This window comes from Drosophila arizonae, chromosome 4 (assembly GCF_054131065.1).
Source record: "Drosophila arizonae isolate 15081-1271.41 chromosome 4, UAZ_ARI_1.0, whole genome shotgun sequence".
NCBI lineage: Eukaryota > Metazoa > Arthropoda > Insecta > Diptera > Drosophilidae > Drosophila > Drosophila arizonae.
The window spans coordinates 19,426,167-19,448,519 of NC_142924.1; the positions used below are offsets into that span (position 1 = coordinate 19,426,167).

The 22,353-nt window shown below is 36.5% G+C and overlaps 1 protein-coding gene across 1 annotated transcript in view; it reads right to left on the reverse strand.

Moving 5' to 3' along the window:
* fz (frizzled class receptor) overlaps positions 1–13,409 on the reverse strand; it is a 123,287-nt gene extending 109,878 nt beyond the window's left edge. The window contains exon 1 of the mRNA XM_018008676.2: positions 12,254–13,409. Coding sequence (XP_017864165.1) covers positions 12,254–12,940 — 687 coding nt within the window. The 5' untranslated portion in view covers positions 12,941–13,409. The remainder of the gene's footprint in view (positions 1–12,253) is intronic.
* Between the last annotated feature and the right edge of the window lie 8,944 nt (positions 13,410–22,353).

Genomic DNA, 22,353 nt, shown 5'->3' on the forward strand with positions numbered 1-22,353 from the left:
TATTTCGATTTCTTTATCTCTCCTCTCTTTTTTAAAGATTCCCCTCACTTAAAAAACGATGAGACTTGCATAGAAGGGCGCATATTTAGAAAGAATAAAGCAAAGATTGTGAGGTAGAGAGAAAGAGGAAGCAAGGTCTAAGTACGCAGAGGATAGCACATGATACAAGAAGAAAGAGGAAGCGAAGCGTGGAATATAGCAATTGGAAGAGAGAGGTAGAGGTAAGAGTTCCTCCATCTCTCTCTCTCTTTCTCTCTCTCGTTATCTACCTTTTCCATATGTTATTCATAAAATGTTGACTTTATATTATATTAACAAGCGAAATTTTGACATTTATGCATCTACGAATATCAGAGCTAGAAGATTTTACAGTTTTATCACTTCTATAAGATCTCTTAATTATAAAAAACAAGATCATTTACCTTTCTTATGTCATGTAAATGGAATTTGAAGCACTCAGTCTCCATTATGGCTACATTATAATTATGCCGCTTATGCAGAAAACGTATATTTTGTAAGCATTGTTAAACTGTGATCTTAACTCTTCGGGCTAATGAAGCGCGATGCTGTTGCATATGCGCTTTTTAGCAGCTGTTGCGCCATTATCATTTGCTGAGCTGCCGTGTGCTCGTAAACCTTTAACAACTTCTTTATAAACCTGCTGCAGAAACCCACACACGCACGCACGCACACACACACACACATTCATATACATACATACTTACATATTTATATATAGATGGAGCATATTTTCCCCTGGGTCTGCCGCCAAGCCAATGCGCTGAGCATAAAATTTATGATTTGCCTTTTGGCTGCCTTTTCTGACAGCGACGGCAGCGCGGACTTGGGACTGGGGCGACATCGATTCGTGTTATACATTCGACTTGGGACAAACCAGAAACGAGTTTCCAGCTGCCCATTTGTGGACTTTGGAAGCTGAAGCTGCTGCTGCAGTTGGAGCTGGAGCTGAAGTTGGAGCTGGGGCTGGAGCTAAATCTGAACTCGATCTTCAAACACGAGTCGTGCCTTTTAATTAAGCTGCCTGCTGGACATGAGCTCGATATCGAGCTCCAATTCCAATACCAAGTATCAATTCAAAATCGAAACTCCTATATTGGGGAATCTCTAGGCGAGGTGTTAACTGGTCCAACTGGCCAACGACTGCAATTTGTATTTGGCCAAAAGCAGCAACGGCCAAATGCCCCAAGGTATGCCCGGACCAAAAAGAAAATTTCCATTCTGATTATTTATGGCGCGGGTCACATGAAGTTAGCAAGTTTATTGGCCCAAGGACCACTTAATATGTCAGTCGGTGAGTCCCGATGCGGCACAACATATATACAAATATATATGTATATATTTGTGTATCCATTTGTATTTGCGGCCATGCCTGTTTTTGGACTCTAGCTGCAACCCTTTTGCTTCTGTGCTTTGTTTTTCTCGGTTGCCAAATGATCTCTGTGCACACTTATTTATGGGCCAAGTTCTTTTACTTTTGCTACCAATGTTTGCGCAATTGTCTGGCCGGCAGACAATGGGCATTATAAATTCATCAGACTGTCTCCTCGCTGACATACAAACAGGGTCGCCTCAGATGAGAGAGAGTTGAACTGTGAGAGGGGGTGGGCGGTAGAGTTGAGACACAGAGAGCCTTGGCTGCATAATGTATCTGTATCTGTATCTGGATCTGTGTAGCCATGTATTTAAGTATCTGCGAGATGCCTTTGGTCACAAAATGGCGCAGCGCTTAGCGAACAATGCAAACAATGAGTAAGGCGAATGGCGCCAAAGGCAAGTATTTGACCATGAGATACCCTATAAGTTTCTTTAAAATTCAATAAATATAACAGTCAAGCTCCGAATGGCAGAAGAGTTCGAAATGGCAAGAGGATCGGTTTATTTTCGATTTACACAGAAATTAAAATTATCGAGAATTATCGATAACGATTATTTTCAAGGGGATAGAATTTGTTTCAATTGATCGCGATTTCCAAGTTATCGGGGTACACAATATCGATACTTTACTGTATAAATATTATTATTATAATAAATTTCTGCGCTATATCCATTTATATCGAAGTCATGTCTTTGCTTATATAGACAGTTAGTATAGCTACTCACACATATTATGTCCCAGTTATCTACACACCGTTCACCATTTACAGGGTATTCAAAAAGGATGTCTGCTTTGTGGTTGACATTTGTTTTGTTTGTTGTTCACATTGTTGTTACTGCTGCCGTTGTTCTGGTTGTTGTTTATGTCGGCTTGTTCCTATTGTTTTTAATTGTGTCAAATTTTTGTGGGCTACGCGGGTGCAGAGACTACAAAATGGCAACTAAAAACCATGCAAGGAGCTATGGCGAGAAGGTGGGGCGGGGTAAGTGCACCCACTAGGCACATCTCCATTTCAGCAAAGTGGAGCACTGCTGCAGTAGGTGCAAAATCAAAAGCCACTTCACAAAATATTTGCAAAGACCACACACAAAAAGGCTTGTCATATTGTTTTGTGAACTGAATAGCGGGTTCTCAGTGGGCTAAAGGATGTTGAAAGTGGGTGGGGCGTGGGTGCAGCAGGTGGTGCAATTGGAACGATAATTAAACATGCAACAGTGTAAAGCTAGGCAAACTCTCTATACATATATACATATATTTTTATGTATGTATGTATGTGCGCGACTCTGTTAGTTAGGGTTCCATTTAGTTTCTAGTCTGGAAACTTGCATAAAAAATAGGTACATATCAACGGGAATAAAAGATTAAAGCTTCGAGCGGAACATGCACAGAAAAGCTGATTTTTGGGTTAGCCAAAGGTCTATGCGGAAATTCGAAGAAATAAAGTTATACACAAATAAAGATTGGAAACATATATTTTTAAATTAAAAAATGTACATGTATTTATATTATTTTTTCTATATTTTCGAATTTATATAATATTTTAACAAAATGAATTTTTAATACATTTACGTATTTACTTACTAATTATTACTTGTTTTTTTTTTTTATACCCTGAACCCATTGAAAATGGGAAATCAGGGTATAATGGTTTTGTGAAAAAGTATGTAACGGGCAGAAGGAGGCGTGGCAGACCCCACAAAGTATATATATTCTTGATCAGCGTGACGAGCTGAGTCGATATAGCCCTGTCCGTCTGTCCGTCCGTCCGTCCGTCCGTCCGTCCGTATGAGTGCGTCGATCTCAGAAGTTATAAGAGCTAGAGAGCTGAAATTTGGCATGCATACTCGTGTGTACCATACGCAGTACGAGTTTGCTTTATTTTTTTCGATAAATCGTCCGATAACTTTTTTATCGAGAATAATCGAAAAATTGATTTTGTTTTTTTAGCCTAATTTGAACATTTTTAGACCTGGAGTCTTCAAATTTGCGTTGTATATAAAGTTAATTAATACAAAGATTTTGTAATTTACAGATTTTGGATACCACGCTCCCTTCTCCCCCAATTTGTAAAAAACGCATTTCAAGTACTAGAGACTTGTGCTTTGGAATGTACACACATTTTAACCATATGATTACACTCTGAAAGTTTCATTAAGATCATATGTTTACAAAAGAAATTATTCGACAAATAAATTCTCATAATATTGCCCACATTGCAACGCAGCCCAAGCGCAGTCGCTGCTTACTGCGCAGTTAGCAGAGCGCAGGCTTATGCGTGCGTGTGGATGCATCTGTATGTATGTGTACATAAAAGAAGTGCAGAATGATTAGAATATCAGCTTAGAGGGTTCAGGGTATCTCCTAGTCGAGCAGTCTCGACTAGAGTCTTCTTACTTGTTTTTTTTTTTTTTTCTTTAGATTTCAATATTTTTAAATATGTAAAAGATTTGTAATAAATAAATATATATATTTCCCAATATTTATATTCTTTTTTTTTACATATTTTATAAATAGTTTAAATTTTTTAATCGACCTTTCAAATATTATTGGAATAAAAAAATGTTTTTTTTTTTTTATTTCAAATTATTCAAAGGGTTACAGTCCCCATATTAAATTAAATATTTATAGCATTTCATGAATAAGTCTCAATTTACATTGCATATAAAAAATCATTGGAATTAGATATTCAAAAATGATTTGATTATTTCGTTACCATGAAAATGCCCAATTAAGAGCACTAAATGTTGGGCTAACTGTTAATTTAGTATACAGTTTTTAGTCAAAAGCCAAAAAGCTGCTCCTCAGCCTCTGCTTCCAAAGTCGAACTGCATCAGCGTTTCATTTTCCGTTTGAATTTCGTGTTTATTTACGGCAAAATCTGATATATGTAAAAAATAGGTGTCAACTGAATTGTCCAGACTGGCTTAAAGGCTAGGTGTGGCCAGGTTCTGACCAGTTATTACGGTAAATGGCCGATTTTTTTCTTGTCAGTCCGTTTTCGGTTTGGCGCGTGGACCGCCATTAAAGGCTTGTAATTAAATATTTTAACAGTCGGCTGTCAGTCGCAAAAGTTGCAAAGCGAGCATTAGCATTAGCACAGAAAAAGAAAAGGAAAAGCCGACGGCCCATGAAAATGCTGAGCAGGCCGACATATATGAGAGGGGGTATGTCAAACTTTGTCAACCATTTGGTAACAACGGCCCACACAACGACGGCGACAACTTGTGAAATGGTAATGCGAGACAGTCGCTAAAGTTGACAGTCGGTTGGTCAATCTATCAATGGTGGGCATTTTTTTGTATTTGCGTGGGCAGCTAAGCTGGCATGCACAGATATACCCTGTAAAAGCAGGAAAGGCGGATGTGGTTAAAGTAAGCAAAGCTGCTTTTAGCAATGCGAATTTAAAGCAAAGTAAAGAAGGGAGTTATCTGTAAAATTTATACATTACAGGGTATACCATGATTGCTATTTTATTATTATTATTTATTTTATTTATTTATTTTTATTTTTTATTTATTTCTTTTTTTTTTCAATATAAGCAATTATTATTTTTGGTTTTTATTATAGACCTGACTAAAATATAATTTTACAGGGCAACGCATAGTCTAAATTGTGAATTTAAATATATAAATATTGATATACATGGATTACAGGTTAATTTTTTATTTAATTTATTATGTTTTCGTACATTCAATGTAAGAAATCAGATTCATTGATATACTTTCGACTAAAACATAATTATTACAGGGTATGGCGTAGTCTATATTGTTAACTAAATTCTCAAATTCAAGAACAAACACAATTTATCTACTTAAAGGTTTGTTGTTATTTTGAAGTAATGTTACAAAAGTTGTTTACAGTTTCACTTTCAGAGCCTTGCTGCTGCGACCGGGACAAAGGAAAGTGGATGATGACAAAATGGAGAAAATGCAACGGTACTTTGTTGTTGACATTGCCACTTAGTTTGACACTGTTACCGTTTGAACGGGTCTCTGTTATCGCCCTGTGCAGCGAGTCAAAGGCGAGGCGAAAATACAAAAACAAAAACAAAAAGCCAAAAGCGAAAATATAAAATAAAAGCAAATTGTTTGCCATCGAGTCTTCGATGTAATTTTTATAGATTTACAGGGATTTAATGCAAGGACACATACACATGAATACTAGAGGGTGACAGAGAGAGAGAGAGACAGAGAGAGAGAGCGAAAGAGAGAGAGGAGAGCGTATGTGTGCTTAAGTAGCCGGAAGCTTCTTTACTTATTTTTGCGTTTGTTTTTCTTTCCTTTGTTGGGTCTTCTGCAAATTAATTGAGTTGAAATTGTTGTTGTTGTTGTTGTTGTTATTATTGTTTCTGCTCGTGTGCGAAATGAAAGGAACAATAACAATAACAACAACAACAACAATAGCAAATAAATAGTCATCAGCAGCTCGGCATTTATTGGTTATAAATTGATCAATTCGAGCGGAAAATATTAAGTGGATTATAGTTTTAATGCCGCAGGAGCTAAAGGACATTCCGCAAAAATAAATTACACTGATTGCAAACGAAGGGCAAACACAGATATCCTTTACATATAGATATATATATTTATGTATATATATATCGTATTGGCATTTATCTATTGAGGCCAGCAGCAAGTGGATTTTCGACCTCGTCGCTGACTGTCTGCAGAGCTTTGCCCACTAAATGATTAGAGAGGCGATTTTTCTGTGGCTTAACGGAAAAGCTTACCAGAGGCTGATAAAGATGTATGCGGGTGGAGTTGGGTGGTAAGGAGAGACGAAAGCCATGGAAGCTGGTCTGCTGGTATGACAACTTATAGGAAATTCACTACAGTTAACTGTAGGGATTATAATAACAAATAATAGCAAACTGTTTATAAATTAGAGAGTGAACTGAAAGAAGCTAAGGCGATGAATATGTGCGCCATATTTCTATGTAAAGTTTTGCAATAAAAGAAGAGTTTATAGAGCAGAACAACAACAACTAAAATGTAATATAATTAATATAGTTTAGATGCTTTGGAAAAATAGCATAGAATAATGTGGCAATTATTTATGTTCGAATAAAACATAAGCTGAGCTTGTCAGGCATGCTTCATAGCGGATATGAGCTTGACCAGGCTTAATTGAAGTCATAATTAGCTTCGATTAATCTTAATAAAATTTTTCATATATATCATCATTTCATAAATCATCTTTATGCAAAGAATTATATTAAAATTGCATTCAAGTTTCATTCGCATGATGTTAATTTAATTGTTTTTAAATCTAAATATATTTTCAGCAATTTAAAATCTGCCAAACTTAGTGCACATAACAAAAATAGGAAATTGACGTCAATTTTATTCCTAATCTAGTTTCATCAATTTAATCTCTCGCATAGACACATATATGCCTACAATTAAATCCCTTCAACAATAAAAAATAAAAGACTTAAATGACAGCTGTGACAGCTGCTAAAAGACTTGGATAAACCAATTTCTGCAATTTCTTAGCCAATTATAAATATGTCTGAGCCAGATTTGAAATAGGCGCCTTAACAGCCATCATTAAGCGTAGATACCCTATAAATAAAGCGACTAAGACCTTTTGCTAAATCCTTTTAGATAAATTAACATTTACCAAAGCTCGACTTTAGGCACTTCTCAAATTATAAAATCAAATTACTCAAACTGAAAACGGCGAAGAGCAAAAGCGATGTGTGTCTGTGTATGTGTGTGTGTGTCTGAAGAGGCTTTTCTATTAAATTAATTTGGGTTTGTGCTGAAAATGCTCGTGATCCTTGCAGAAGGATACTCGCCATATGTTTATTATGCTAAGGCAGCGGAGCAGCGTCCGCAACAAAAGAGTTTAATTCCTCTTAGGCTCCCGCCACGCACACACACACATATATAGTCATATAAAAGGGTTTGAGGGTATCCTTGGAGATTAGGGAGCAGTTGAAATGTACCAGAAAACAGGACACAATCAATTACAGATTCGCTTGGCTGCGCTTCGACTGCTTTTGCCAGCCATTCATCAATTAAAAAGGGGATCCACAGCAGAATGCTTAATGGCATTCGGTCAATGGATTATCCTGCGGGCCAATGAATTATCCGGCGTCTCGTCTCGTCTGGCTAAAATGCGTCAAAAGCGTTTTCAAATGAGCCTTTTAATGGGTTTACGATTTTACCCATGCTTCCCCCGCTCTCGCTCTCGCTCTCCCTTCCACTCATTAACTCTCAGTGACCCGAAGAGTTTTCGCATATTCCCCGAATTGGGCGTTGGCGTTGTCCTTTCGCGCTCTTTGATTAATTTATTTTTGGCCGGATTTCAGTTTGTTATTGCTATTGACATTAGGTCGCTACAGAGGGGGAGGGGGATGGAGCGTTGCTGCCGCAGCCGCCACACATATTGAGCAGCAATCGCTGTCACTGTGTAAATTTAATTCCAGGTCATTTTAAAGCCGCAGCCCCTGCCCCGCCCCTTTGCTGTGGTCAAGCTGTCGTCGCCGGACGGACAGGCTGTTGACTGAAACAGTTGGACGAGTTGCCAGAGATGAAAGCAGTTAATAAAGGGTGTTCCCTCTAGCGAGATTACGCATAGAGGGCATAATCCATGACAGAGTTGGGGTATTCCCTCTAGCGCTGCATATGGAATATTTCCTGTTGCACATAGAACAAACGAAATAGCGGTACTTCTTTTAGCGTCAAATAATGGGAGCATTGCGCTTTTCCCCCCAGCGCCATGGAATTGTGTTTTTTGGTTTTTGTGGTTCGAGCGCAACAATTCTGAAAATGCGCTCGCATAGCTGTTAAGGTTTTGGATTACGAATTGCTGTTCGATTGTTAAACCAATCAATGAAGTGGCTGGAATGCGAGTGAGCGAGCAGAAAAAAAACTAAGAACAATTGGGGGAAATGCATTTTGAACGAGAGCATAGAAGTAGGCCGAAACTTTAAATGAGATGTGAGATGGAAAAGGCTACGAATAGAGCCATTTGCAAATAAAATATTGTAAAAATATATTAATATAAAATATATTCATATAAATAAATTTGCAGAATATTTTGCTCTTAATTTTTAATATATGTATATCAAATTATTTCTTTATTTATTGGACCAAATTTTAAAAATTCAATTTATATTAATTTTTTTAACCCTCAAAAACGAATTTTTCCACTGTGCAATTTTAAGGTTGATTTCATTAAAAAACTGTTTATGCATATAGAAACATTTAATTTTATCAAATTCTATACACGTAAAGGTTCGTGTTTATGTAATTTGAATTCCTTATATCAACCAACTGTTATACATATTGCACATAATATTTATTTGTATTGTACTCTTTTGCATTGTATATATTTATTATATTTTGTGTATATTATATGTATGTATAAGTATATATATATATATATATATATGTAAATAGTATATAAGTTTATTAAACAGAATCAAGAAATATAACTTTAGTACTCAAATTTCATTTTATATGAAACCACAAATTTAATCATATTTAATTTATGTATATAATATATATATTTATATGAAAAATTTGAATATGCTAAAGCATAAATTAACTAAAGCTTTAACAATAATAATGTCAATTATATTCAAGCTAATCATTTTCATTAGCGGAAATCATTTAAAAACTACAAATTTAATCTCGCAAATTAATTATTTATGAGTTTACTTTCAATCTCGAGTCTAGGGCATATCAACTACCTTCAATATCATTTACACAACAAACTAATTGCCTACACAACAGAAAATAAACCCGAATCTCCTTCTTTCCCTTTTTTTCGGTCTCAATCTCAAGTGCGGAACTCAACAAGCTGCGATATTTCGCACGCAGCTCTCCCTCTCTCTCTCCCTCACTCTGTGTGAAAAGAAAAAAGGTATTTAAGACATGGAATTGCAGACGAATGATGAGAAATTCACAAACACACATACAGAAACAAGCTCAGACAATATAGAGAACGAAAGGCAAAAAGAGACGAGCAAAAGCAAACACAGCGTATCTAACAGCTACATAGATAGATATGTATCCGTCAGATACTCGCAGCACGGCAAAAGTGTGAATTATCCTGCCTCAAAGTATTTAATGCGCTTTACACACGGCAAACAAGAAAGGGGCTGAGTCTAGGCAAAAGGACACACAGCCAGCCTTACACACACACCCACACACACACTCGAAAAACACTTGAGCTTGAGCAAACAAGCAATGAGAGCAATTGAAAGATATATATATATTTTATATTAAAAATAGAAATCGAATGGATGGAGGCAAAAAGAACATCAGCTACAACAATAACAACAACAAGGGCAAGAATAATAAAAACAACAACCAAAATAGCTGAACAGCTAAACTTTTCAGTTAGCCGCAAAGTAAATGCTCTAAGTTGAGATGCAGAAAATGCTTAAATATATGTATATGAAAAATAACAAACATAAAATAGCCAAAGAGATTTATTTAAATCTGTAATATAAAAAAAAATAAATAAATAAATAAATAAATTATTTGTATCGCATCATTAAAACATATCAAAAACTCGTATCTTTGTAAAAAAAATAATTATAAAAAATAACAAAAGTAAAGAAATTTAGTTAAGTCTGCAATAATAAATATTTTTATATTTATATATAAATTTAAAAAATATATACAAAGCTTAGGCAAATAAATTAATTAACATAATAATTTGCATCACATCCTAACAAACATCGAAAATTCTTATCTTTCTTTATAAAAAGAAAAAAGGTAGAAAGTTGATTTGAACTGAACGCGAATTGAAAATCATTTATTCTGTATTAATTTTATCATATTCTAATCTTTAAAAAAAAAAACCAATAAAAACTTTTATTACACTTTCATAAAAATAAAATGATGATTGACAGCAAAAGCCAATTATTGTTTTGTAGAACCTTGCCATATCACGTTTTCTTTATGAGCTTAAATTTCAAGATAAAATTACTAAGATATCATTATGTTCGCTGATAAGAAGAAATATCCAGCAATAATCATGATCAATCTATTCTAGGAATTAGAAGCGTTACACTCGCCAGCACATATTGCATAATACCCTGACCACAGAGGGTATGCAGAGCACAAGAATAATAACAACAATAATATTAAAGGCATTTGATCATTACTCATAAAAACAAACAGCGAATGATGTGAAAGGAGGCGCAGGCGAGGAGGAGAAGGGGTAGAGAAAAGAAAAGAGGTAAACAGTTGAGAAGGCAAAGCAAGACAATGACGAAGCTGATGATGCGGCCGATAATGATGACGATAATCATAATGAAGCTGATGATGGAGGAGCCAAGAAAATTAATTATACAACGTGAAAATGCGCTGAAATGCATATTATCAAAGGCGAAGCAGGCAAGGGGCCAAAAGTTGTGGGAGTGGGAGAGGGAATGGGCGAGGGGGTGAGGAGTGAGATTTATTAAGCGTTACCACAATTTTCGGCTATTGGAATCATGAGCCATAAGCAGGCATTACAAATTGCATTGCATTGAGAAAAATGGGAAAACTGGTTTTTCCCAAATGCACAGCACGAAGAAGACAACGCAAAAGGCAAACAAGGAAAGAGTGGGAGAGATAGAGTGAGAGAGAAGGGAAGAAGAGTCTCTTCCTTCTGTGAGCTGAGTGAGTTTTACCTGCTCAGTCAGGCAGGTAGGCACAGTCAGGCACAGGGCGACTCGAGTCACTTGAAGGACGCCCCGTGGCTCCGACATGGTGGTTGAAACTAATTCCACTACGCAACAGGATATGCAGCGCTCCTTATGTTTTACTTCTTCTTCGTCTCTTTTTTTTTTGGGTAAAGGAGCTGAGCGAATTGCGCATTGGGTTCAAATGAAGACATAAAAAACATTTGACCCAAATGCAAGGTTAAGGAATACGATGAATATAACGGCATACAATGTCCTTAGATATGGTGTGAAAGGGAAAATAAGGTAAAAATATTGCGGCAGTTAGTCAACAGAAACGGAGAACTGTTATGGCAGAAATTCCATAGAATAGAAGATAAAGATCAGTAAAAAGTTTCGTAAATAAAAAATCTATATACTTTATGCTAAGTAAAGTAATCGATAAGCTAGAACTATCAAGCTCTGAAAAAACATGATGTCGAAATATAGCAAGCACAATAATCTACCTATTTATGAGGATCAGTAATATATGAAAAAAAAAAAAATTCCATAAAATAGTTCTATTCATTTTTCGCTAGCAATAATTATTATACATTTTGTTATTCTATATCAATATTTATTATTTTATTTATTATTTAATATTTTATTTATATTTATTCATTTAAAGTTGTCATAGAAAAAATTAATTTTTTTGTTATTGAAATAGGAAATTTCTACTACTACTTTGACAACATTTATGGAACTAATTTTAAAAATTCTTTTAATACTGAAAATTAAAAAATAAATAATTATTTCTATAAAAGTCATCCCAGCTTCGAAATATATTGTTCTCTAGATTATTATATTATATATTTTTATTATAAACAAATTCTATATATTTCTTCAATATATTTATATTTTTCATTCTGTATTGTGATTTATTTTCCATATAGACTAAATTCTTGCTGAAGTTAGTTTTCTTATGATATGCGATTCCCTTAGATCGTTTTTATACTAACATCACTTTATTAGCATTATTTCTATATAATTCGCTCTTTTCCTCAACTAATTTTTTCTTATATATTTCATTTAATTTAGCTGCTATATCATGATTTTTCGAGTTATATAGATCAATTTATATATTGTTTCTATTTATACCCTCTATGCTACATATTCCACTAATCATTTTAATTAAAATACTTTTATCACTTTCTAGATTGTCTAGATTATTATCAACGAAATATTCTTACCTTTCCGCCTACTTTCAGTTCGTAGCCCATGCCGAGCGGCGTCTTCAACTGGACGGGGCACACGAATCCGATATTTCGATGGGGGCTATCGACGCTGATCTGGTGCTTGCGCGTCGTCACTTTGGGCGCACTGCGCGTGGGGGCGGGCGTGGAGGCGGAGGAGGTGGTATTCTCGGCCACACATAGATCCTCGCCGCCATGCACGGGAAACTTGGAGCACTCCAGATTCTCGGGCCAATTGAAATTGTAGGTTTTCATGAGATTCTCACAAACGCGCGCCGATTCGCAGAGCGAGCGACAAGGCGGAATCGGACGCTCCAATATGGTGCAGACGGGCACGTATAGAGAGCAGAGGAACAGCTGCAGATCGGCGCTGCAGCCGATCTTGACGAGTGGAGCGAACTGATGCACCTCCAGGCCCGCCTCCTCCTGCTTGGTGTGGCCGATCAGATTCGGCATTATCGTCATATTGTAGGGTATATTCTTGCATATGGAAATTGTGATCGGCTCGCAGCGATTGTGATGCGGAAAGCCGTCCAAGGAGCTGCTGCCGGCCAGGTCGGAGCGATAATATGCGCTGGCATCCAAAGGCGTTTGATCGTAACGCTGCACAGCTTGCAGCAGCGCCGGCAGCGACAGCGACACCAGCAGCAGCAGCGGCGACAGCATTTTTCGATTTGCACTCATTTCTGTTGGCAGCAAAATTTGAAATTTGTGAATTTGCCTGCGATTTTCGTTTGCTTTGAGTAAATCTTCGCTTTGCTGAATTCTTAAAACTCACTCATTTTGACAAAACACACGCGCACACACAGACACCGTAGCTGGATTAGCGGTAAATATTTACTTATATTATTTCAATCACGCACTCAAACAAATAACCGCTATTTAGACTTGGCATAGCACAAAGGCTTATTTCATCTCAATTTCTATTTTATTTTCAATTTCAATTGCATTTATTCTTTTTTATTTTTATTTTATTAGCACAACACTTAATATTTCGGCGTTTTTGTTTTTGCCGCACAAAAGTACCGTATGCAGGCAGCAGAAGTTTACGTAAAACGCGCGAAACAACGTTAGGGATTACATCAAAACGAGATATTCAACCGAGAGCACAACCGAGCGGCAACGCAGACGCTGACAAACTAACCATTGCATGGAGCGCCGTTCCATGGTGCCAGAGTGTGGGAGAGAGCAGCAGGTCTTTGATGGTTTTGGTGGTGGTGTTTGGTGGGCGAGCGTGAGCACGAGCGAGAGCATCGCTGAGCCGAACATGCAACAGCACTGCTGTTACAGCAGCCGTCGTGTCGTCACTTGTTTGCATGGCTTATGCTCAGCTTGCTGAATATGTGCTCTCCCGCTCTCTCTCTCTGTATTCAGCAATGTATGTTGCTTGGAGCGACCTTGAATTTGGCGCTCAATGCAGTTGGGGAGAGCGTAAGATAATGAGAGAGAAAGGGAGAGAGAGAGAGCGCGCCAACTAAAACAGGGCTGTTAAACGTTTTTGTTTTGGATAATGTTGCGGCGCGAACAGCGACAGCGACAGCAGCTGCGGCGGCAGCAGCTTGAGCTCCTGTTGATTGAGTTAAGTATCAACAAATGGTTAAGAGCCGGCGGTTATCAAATTAATTAAAAACACAAATTCAATAAAGATAATAACATTTAGCCACGAATATAGAGTTATAGAGTTCTTACAACTGCTATATCCATTAGCATAGAGCATCAATCTTAATCATTTACAGTTAATATCTGCTCAGCAGCTGCCGTTATTTCTCTTTGCATTTACTTTCATTGCAAAGGCAGAATAACACAAACAAATCAACGTGTTGGGCGCAGTGAACTCTGGGCTGAATGTATTTCCGTAATTGTTCGGCTCGCATATTTGCACGACTAATGCGACAATTTATATCCATCTCTGTCTATTGCTATTGCTCAATTCTCCCCTCATTTCATTCAGCTCATTCAGTTTTTGTTCGAGACTTTCTTTTGCACTACACTTGAACTTAATTAAGTCATTAACTTGCGCTTAATCTGCGCTTAGCATGGCAACAATTGCTCACAAAAACCAACTCAAACAAACTTCGCCTATCTAAAGAATTTCTGCCTGCCAAGTGGAAGGGGGACAGCCAATGAACTTGTTATATTGACAATAATGATGACATTAGAGGAAGCTTTGTCTTTGTCTTTGGCTTTGTCACCTGCAGCACGCTGCGCGACCCGATCGCAGCTCAGAATGCATTCGCTCAAAGTTTAACATATTTTTACTCACACACACACACACTCACATAATACACACGCATAGGCATCTTTTCTGCTTGTTTTCCTCTGTCAGCTCTCTCACACAATATGTCCCTTCTACGCTCTCGTTCTCTCTCTGTCTCTCTTTCGCTCTCGTGTGGGCTGTAAACAAGTGTTACCGGTTTAGCCGGCGTTGTTCCTTCTGAGCCGCTGTGGCTTCTCTTGTCTGCGTCGCCATCGTCGGCTTGTTTAATAAAAAGCGCCAAAGTTGAGGCAGCATAAAAAGACTTTTCATTGTTGTTGTTCAGCGACGTCGACGGCGCTGCTGCTGCTGCTGTCGCTATTGCCGCTACTGCTGCCTTTGCCTTTTGACTTTGCTTTGCTATTGTTTTTGTTGTTTTCCGTTGGCGCTCGTTTTATGTTTACAAGTGAACGAACTTTGACGCCGCCGCTCAGCTGCTGCTCCTCACTCTCTCGCTGCCCGTCTCTCTCTTTCTCTGTCGCTCACACTCTGACAATGTTAGAAAGTGTTTGTTGTTGTGTTCTCCGTGTGTCTTTTAGTATTTGTTTCGCATGTCATTTTATGTAATTAAATTGAAATTGCCTTCAAACTGTAGAGCATATGAAGAGTAAAGATTTGATAGCAGATAGCGAAAGTTAAATTGAATATTTTTCTCTTGTTGAAGTAAATAAGTGGTCATAATGAGGGGTATTATTATGTGATATTTAACAGTTCTACTTACACCTTCGGAAATGTTTACATGACAATGGGAAAGATCTTTCTAATTATGATACACATCTTAAGTGGATGCGTGAGCATGATTAATCTATTGTCTTTTTTTTTTTTTTGTGAATTTGTTTATTTTTTTCTTAAGAAAAAATTTTGGTATATTAATTTTTGTATAATATAAATGGTATTAAAATAATTATTTTATTTTTATTATTTTTATCACAAAATCATTTATAAATTTTATTTTATATTTTAATATTTTATTATCAGCTTAAAATACTTCTTTTTATATTTAATTATTTATTTCAATGTATGTCTATTTTTTTTTTTTACTTTTACATATTTTATTACACTTTATATTTCATTTTTTAAATGTTACCAAAAATTAGTTTCAACTCCATAAAAAATTCGCAATAGTCTATTTCTTTCATATGATTCGAACGCTCTTCTTAGCTCTTGATTCGTCCATTGTTAACCCTTAACGTTCAACCTGTTTTTAAGCAGATAAATAAGCCGTTATAAGCTACACTCGAACCGGTAGCAAACAGGAAACACAAGCTCATTTGTAGCTACATAATACGAAAATCAATCCACATAACTTTTGGCGAGTATTTTGTTGGGCCCCGTAAGTAGGGGAAGATGAACAAGCTACCAAACATGGCGTCCAAATTAGAAAGGGTTTAGCTAAAGCAACTCATATGTGCGTGGTTTAGCTGGGCTAATGCAAAAGGGACTTGGGTCCCAAGTCAAAAGGGCTTTGGCTACGCAGCTAACTGCAAGTATTTACATTTGTCTGACCCCCAAAGCGAAAGCCAACTCAAAAGCAAATCCATTTCTTAGCCGACCATCCACCCGCCTCAAAAACATCTTCGAATTCGCCATCTTAGGTCACATTAGTTGACCAGTTCTATAACCCTCTGAAAAAGTCACGTGGCAGCCGAAACTTTTTGTAACTGCTCCACCAACCCTCAGCCCCATACCCCCTTTGCAGCTCGATGCGAAATGTCAACTTTGGAAAACCTTAGCCACAGCGTCAGCCTCAGCCGCAGTCATAACAAACTAATTAGATGTAAAAGCTCACTCGCCCTCTCTCGCTCTCGCCCAGGGGCTAACTGCTTGTCGTGCTGGTTGGGGGTAGTTGAGATGTTGCTGTTGTTGTTGTTGTAAGCCCTAGGGCGAATTTCTTGATTAAAAGTTTACGTTTTGTCTGCATTTGCCAGCGCCATTTTTACAGCTCATTTGTTGCTATTTGCGCTGAGCTCTCTCGCCCTCTCCCTCAGCAGCCGCTAGCCTTGCCCTAACCCTCACCCCTCGCCCAATACAAAATACACCAATATAGCGCTGAAAAGTTTGGTCGACTCTTACATAAATAATGCATTATTTACTTAAAACAGCCAAAGGCCAAAAGCTCAATTAAATTTTTGAAAAATGACCAACAACTTTTACCCTGACTGAAGAAAGAGAGAGAGAGCGAGAGAGAGAGAGAGCCTTATGGGTTACAGTAAATTCGTTCATAGGGCAAGGCTGCTCGTCCTGTTTGCATTGCATTGGCCTGGTCCATCAATCAACGTAAAGCGCTGCAATGTCCATCAAACTAGGCTCGTTACAAGAGTCCTGGCAAGCGGAATATCCTGCAAACAAGACGGCACAGCAAAAAAATAAACAAGCAATGGGGGTAGTCCCACTCGAATACTCTGCAAAAGTAGTAGAACGTGAGCCATGAACCATAAAGTTATCAAGAACTTGGAATGGCAAACAAATATTTGCCAAACTTGATTTTGTTCTCTCTGAAATTATACAACATTTCTGTGGAGGGTTTAGATTTGGAATCAGTATAAAATTGATATGGAACTAGTTATTTATATGGAACTAGATTTGACAAAAACTAGTTTACATTAATTTTATTTCATACTCTCCACACGAGCATTTAATTGTCAAATATTTTAACAGCAGTCATGATGCTTGAGTTCATATTGAACTGGTTCTTATTACTTTTATTTCAGTAAATCTTTGAGAATTGTCTGAATTTGTTTTAAGCATACTTAGATCAAAATATACTTTTTAGTAAGGTTTTGAAGCATACTGGACTATTTTTGATTTTAAACTAGTTCATATTATTTGTATATGCAAATAGAATGTTGAAATTTAAATGTATTAAATTTTCAGCTAATTTTATTTTATTAATTATAAAAATTGATTATATCTAAATTTTATAATGATGGCCTAAATTGTACGCCAACTGTTAAATATATATTCATTAGTTCATAAAGAACTAGTTCATTATTTGATATATAAAGTTAAAATGAACACCAATCAATACATTAAATATTACACTTTTTTTTTTTTTTAAATAATTAAATATTTATATAAAATATACTATATATATATATTTATTGATAATGAAATTGAAAATGGAATTAAATTATTTAGTGTAATACATACATACATAAATAAAAATACAAACAATATGTTAAATATTAGTAATTAAAAGTTAAAAAAAATAATCGAATAGAACTGGAATTTTCGGATTGTTCTTTGATATGAGTTCTAAACTATTTCAAAATTTTTTAGGTTATATATATAATTGGTTTGTATTTCTTGACTTTTCTTTAACTTTTTTTTGAACTGTTTAAGAAGTAAAAATAAAAAATTTAGAGCTCTAAAATAAATTTAACTAATTTGAATATACTTCGCAATCAATTAAACTCTTCGTATATTAAAATAAATTTCAATAATTAATAAGTTCAGCTAACGGTAAAGAAGCCTCTTGAACTTGGCTCGATTCCTATATCTGAATAAAATCAAAGATATTCAAATCGAATCAGAGCATTAGGCGAAATGCTCGAGGCTGACAGAGTAAGGGGCAGAGCCTGGACTATAAATAATTGCATTTGAAATTTCGCATTCAGGTGAAGTTGAGCAGTGGCTGCAAGAGGTTGGGGGGAGGGTGTGGGGTGAGGGACTCGGCAGTTGGTAACATGCTGTCTAGGCCTTGGCTATTCCCGACAGAGTTCACATGCGGAGTCGCATTTGCAATCGCGTCGAGTTGCGGAAATTTGCAATTCGCTGCCTCGACTGCGAATGCACTCACAAATGGGGCCGTTGGCTGTGGCCTGGCATACACTGCGTATGCGTGATAAATGTGCTTAACGTGGGCCGACGAGCCAACGTGGGGCACACACACACACACACTACGCCCCATAATTCCCTCAGCTGCGTTAGCATCAGCGGAAATGTGTATGCGGTTCCACCTACGCGCGCGTACGCCCTCGACCCCCAGACCCCCCTCGACACTCTGCCCCAACGGCGTTATTTATGCTATTTGGTTTACGACTTTTGCCAGCTGAAGTGTAGACAGAATAGCCGAGTCGAGAACGGTCTACGTCTGCTGAGGACGGTCTTGGGCATGGTCTATAACGCCCGCCGGCTAAAGATTTGATCAACTTTTGTGGGAGAGCGCAAAGATTTTTGTTTGCCTCGTTGCGGGCCATTTTCCACTTTGAACCGCATTGTGATTTACATGCAAAAGGGCAGCAGGAGCAGCCAGGAGAGGCTGCCGAGTCGAGGAAGTTGTCGACACGTTGCTTAATTGGGCATTGCTCCCAGTTCAACTAGTTGGCTGCGCCTCAATGCCACCTAATTGAATACGTTTCGCAGGCAGCTGTGGGTCAAATAGTGGGCGCATGTTTAGCTTACAGTTATGAATGGAGTGCGTTTAGCATATAGATCGCAGCTTAATAACTAGTTTGAGCTGTCCTAGCTGAAGATAGAGTATTTTTAATTATTTTTAGGCGTTTGCTCTACAATTTCCTTTGCTTTGTTCTTCAGCTTTTCCTTTCGCTTTCAACAATTGTCTCATCAGACAATTTCCGGTCCTTTTGCTCAGCTGGATCCAGACTGCAGCAACTGTAGTTGTTCAACTCGGTTTTGCTCTCTTTTTATTTTCGTACCCGAAAATCAGGCCAATTATCCAGGGCCAATCCAAGCTTAGCTTGGCCAATCCAATTAACAATACCCTTAGCCCTGGCCCTCATTATTCCATAGCTCAACTTAACCCTTGTAAACCACTTCAATTGTATTAAACTCATTTGCCTTTTTAGGGTTTGCAGTAACTCTTTATACCCTATAGACATTAAATATAGTAAAAGGGTGTATTGATATATAGAACGATTTGTGTTGATATGCATAAAGTATTTTTATGAAACTATAAGCAAAATATAATTATAAAAAAAAATACATATTTATATAGCTATAAAACAAAAACAAAAAATAGAAATGAAAATTTAATTACGTTATTTTTCATTATTAGTAATTCTACAAAAATATAATTTATAAATTTTTAAAAATATTTTTTTTTTTTCTAAATTTTTTATATCATATTTATCTTTAAGTTTATTCACTTAATTTAACTTTTCAATTTTTAGATATGAGCAGATTTTTTCTACATTTATTTCTAATAGATTTTGTGATGGTTCATCAATTAGATAACTTCAATAACCTCACCTTCATACACAGGTACAGGGTATCTCACGGTCAATCAATATGAATTTTAATACTTTTTCAAACTGTTGTTTTTTTTTTTTTTTTTTTTTTTTGGATTGTCTGAAAATTGTGCAAAACCCAGCTAATTTATTGTCCAGATTTCATTTTTGATGAATGCATTTTACTAAATAGGTGTCTAGGAGAAAGTTTTGGTACCTGCCGGGATTGTTGGAGCTGGTGGTGCCAGGCAGAGGGTGGACTAAGCCCCTACCGCAGCGAGGTAGATAAAAAATTTGTTAAGCGGATGCGGAAGCTCGCACACACACACGTGAGCTAGCAACAAATTAAATATGGCCGCAACATATCGTCTGGAAAAATGGCAGACACCGAAAAAAGAAGAAGAAAAAAAAAACAGAACTACACAACAAAATGCGAGTGCAAAAATATAAAATGAGAAAAACAAACAAACACGAACAACGAAAACTTTTAGCAAGGGTCAAAACGTGCACAGACTGTAAAATTAACGCCACCTTTAGCCGGAGACCTGGGATTGGGACTGGGACTAGGATTGGGGCTGGGGCAGGGGCTGGGGCTGGGCGAAACGGCCTGATGGGCGAAACGTGTGGAACAAGTCAAACAAAAGGCCGGCCGAAGGGTGCAAATGTCTGCAAAGGGTTGCCCAGGCTGCGCGCTTTATTTATAAGTTGCTCATACGCCACGTGAACCCAACATGAAAGAGCGACTTTGAACCAGCGAGACTGCGGCTCCATAATCAGACGGGAAGCTGACCAAACAAAACTTAAACAGCTAACAACCCGCTTTAAAAATGTAAACCGTGTGGGATGTGTGAGTGTGTGTATGCATGAGTGTATAAAGCAAACCGCACAGCTAGATACGCTGTAAAAAATAAATAAAGTCGAAATATAAATAAATATTAAAAGAGATATTGCAATAATCTAGCTACAATAAAAAATACGTATAATGGTTACAAAATGAAAATAAAAATTAATAAAAACAGATATAAAAAAAAATTACAACTAAAAAATATTTAGAATTAGCTTATAATAATATATTTGTACAAAAGATCAGCAATTAAAAACTATTATAAAAATTTAAAAGATTTTACATAAATAAAAATAAATATTTGAGGAAATTTGCATAGTATTTAAACGTAATTTTATTACAGAAATATTCCATAAAATAATTTAAAATTAAATAAATTTAAAAATAAATAAATATAAAAAAAGATTAATTTTTGTAAAATTCAAAAATAACGGATTGTAAAATAAATTAAACAAATTTAGAAAATATTAATAATAATAAAGCAAATACAAATATAATAACGACATAAAAAATATATATTAAATTATAAAATATATTTAATACTAAAATAAGTTTATACAGCAATCCAAATATGAATGCCAAATTTAAAAAAAAAAAAAATTAAATTATATAAAAGCGTTGGATTTATTTTTAAATTAACAATATTTAAAATCGTATAATTTTAATATAATTTTAATTCATTTAGAAAAATAGGTATATAATAAAAATGCACGGGTAAAAATGGAAATAAGCTAATACGAAAATTATAAATTAAATAATTTCTATATTTGCTTTATTAGTGTTTAATAAATAAAATATAAAAATTATAAAATGTAACGCGTATAAATAAAAAAAAGTTTTGATAAAAAATATATTAAACGTGTTTACGTTTACGTTACACTAAACTGATTTTACTTAGCCTGTTCTGCTTTCTCTTTAAAAATAAAGTATACCCTGAACTTACAAAGTGTTTGTGTGTGTGTGTGTGTTCGTGTTACATGATGTTAAGCACTCTCGACATTCGATAATCAAGTAAATAATCTACATCTATTAACGCTTCTCTCGCCTTTGTGGGACAACCTCTTCAGGACGTGGCAGAGCAGGGCCAGACGGGAAAGAAAAGGCAACGCTTTGCATTTTAAGATTGGCAAATTTTTACACGACTGGCAGCGACGCGTCGTCTGGGAACTTTGGCTGCTGGCAAGCCACCAACTATGACGTCGACACTCACACACACACGCACACGCACACTTCCAGTTCCGCTTCTGCTTTGAGGGTATGCCAGGTAAATACCTAAACAGAGTCAAGAACCTAAGGGTGAAACATGGCTCGTCGCAAAGGTTATTGATTTTTGCTTAAAGTTGACTCGATTGCAGCTTTAACACAGACACACAAAGGTACACACACTCACACACACACCATGCCGTGTCGTGCTGCATGCCACAAAGGACATGTTAAAGCGCGCACAGGACGCTGGTATCTAAAAATGTTGCGCCATAAATTGGCAGCCAGCAATTTCCTTTGTTGTTGCTTTTGTTGTGTAATTAAAAGCGCAACAGGAGCTCCAAACTGGGCGAGGGGGCGTGCCGTATGGGGGGCAGCGTATGATTTGAAGCAGAAAATTAAATAAATTTGCATGTCAAATGCGCATTAAAAGCAGCGCAGGCAGCGCTCGGTATTTATTTTTTTTTCTGCTTCTTCTTCTACCCCAATCTTCTTTGTTGCCCGTTGATTACGACAACAGACAAAAGGATTTCGCAGGACAACAACGGCACACAAAAAAAAAATGTAAATACACATGCGAAATGGGACAGGAGTCTCAAAAAAACAT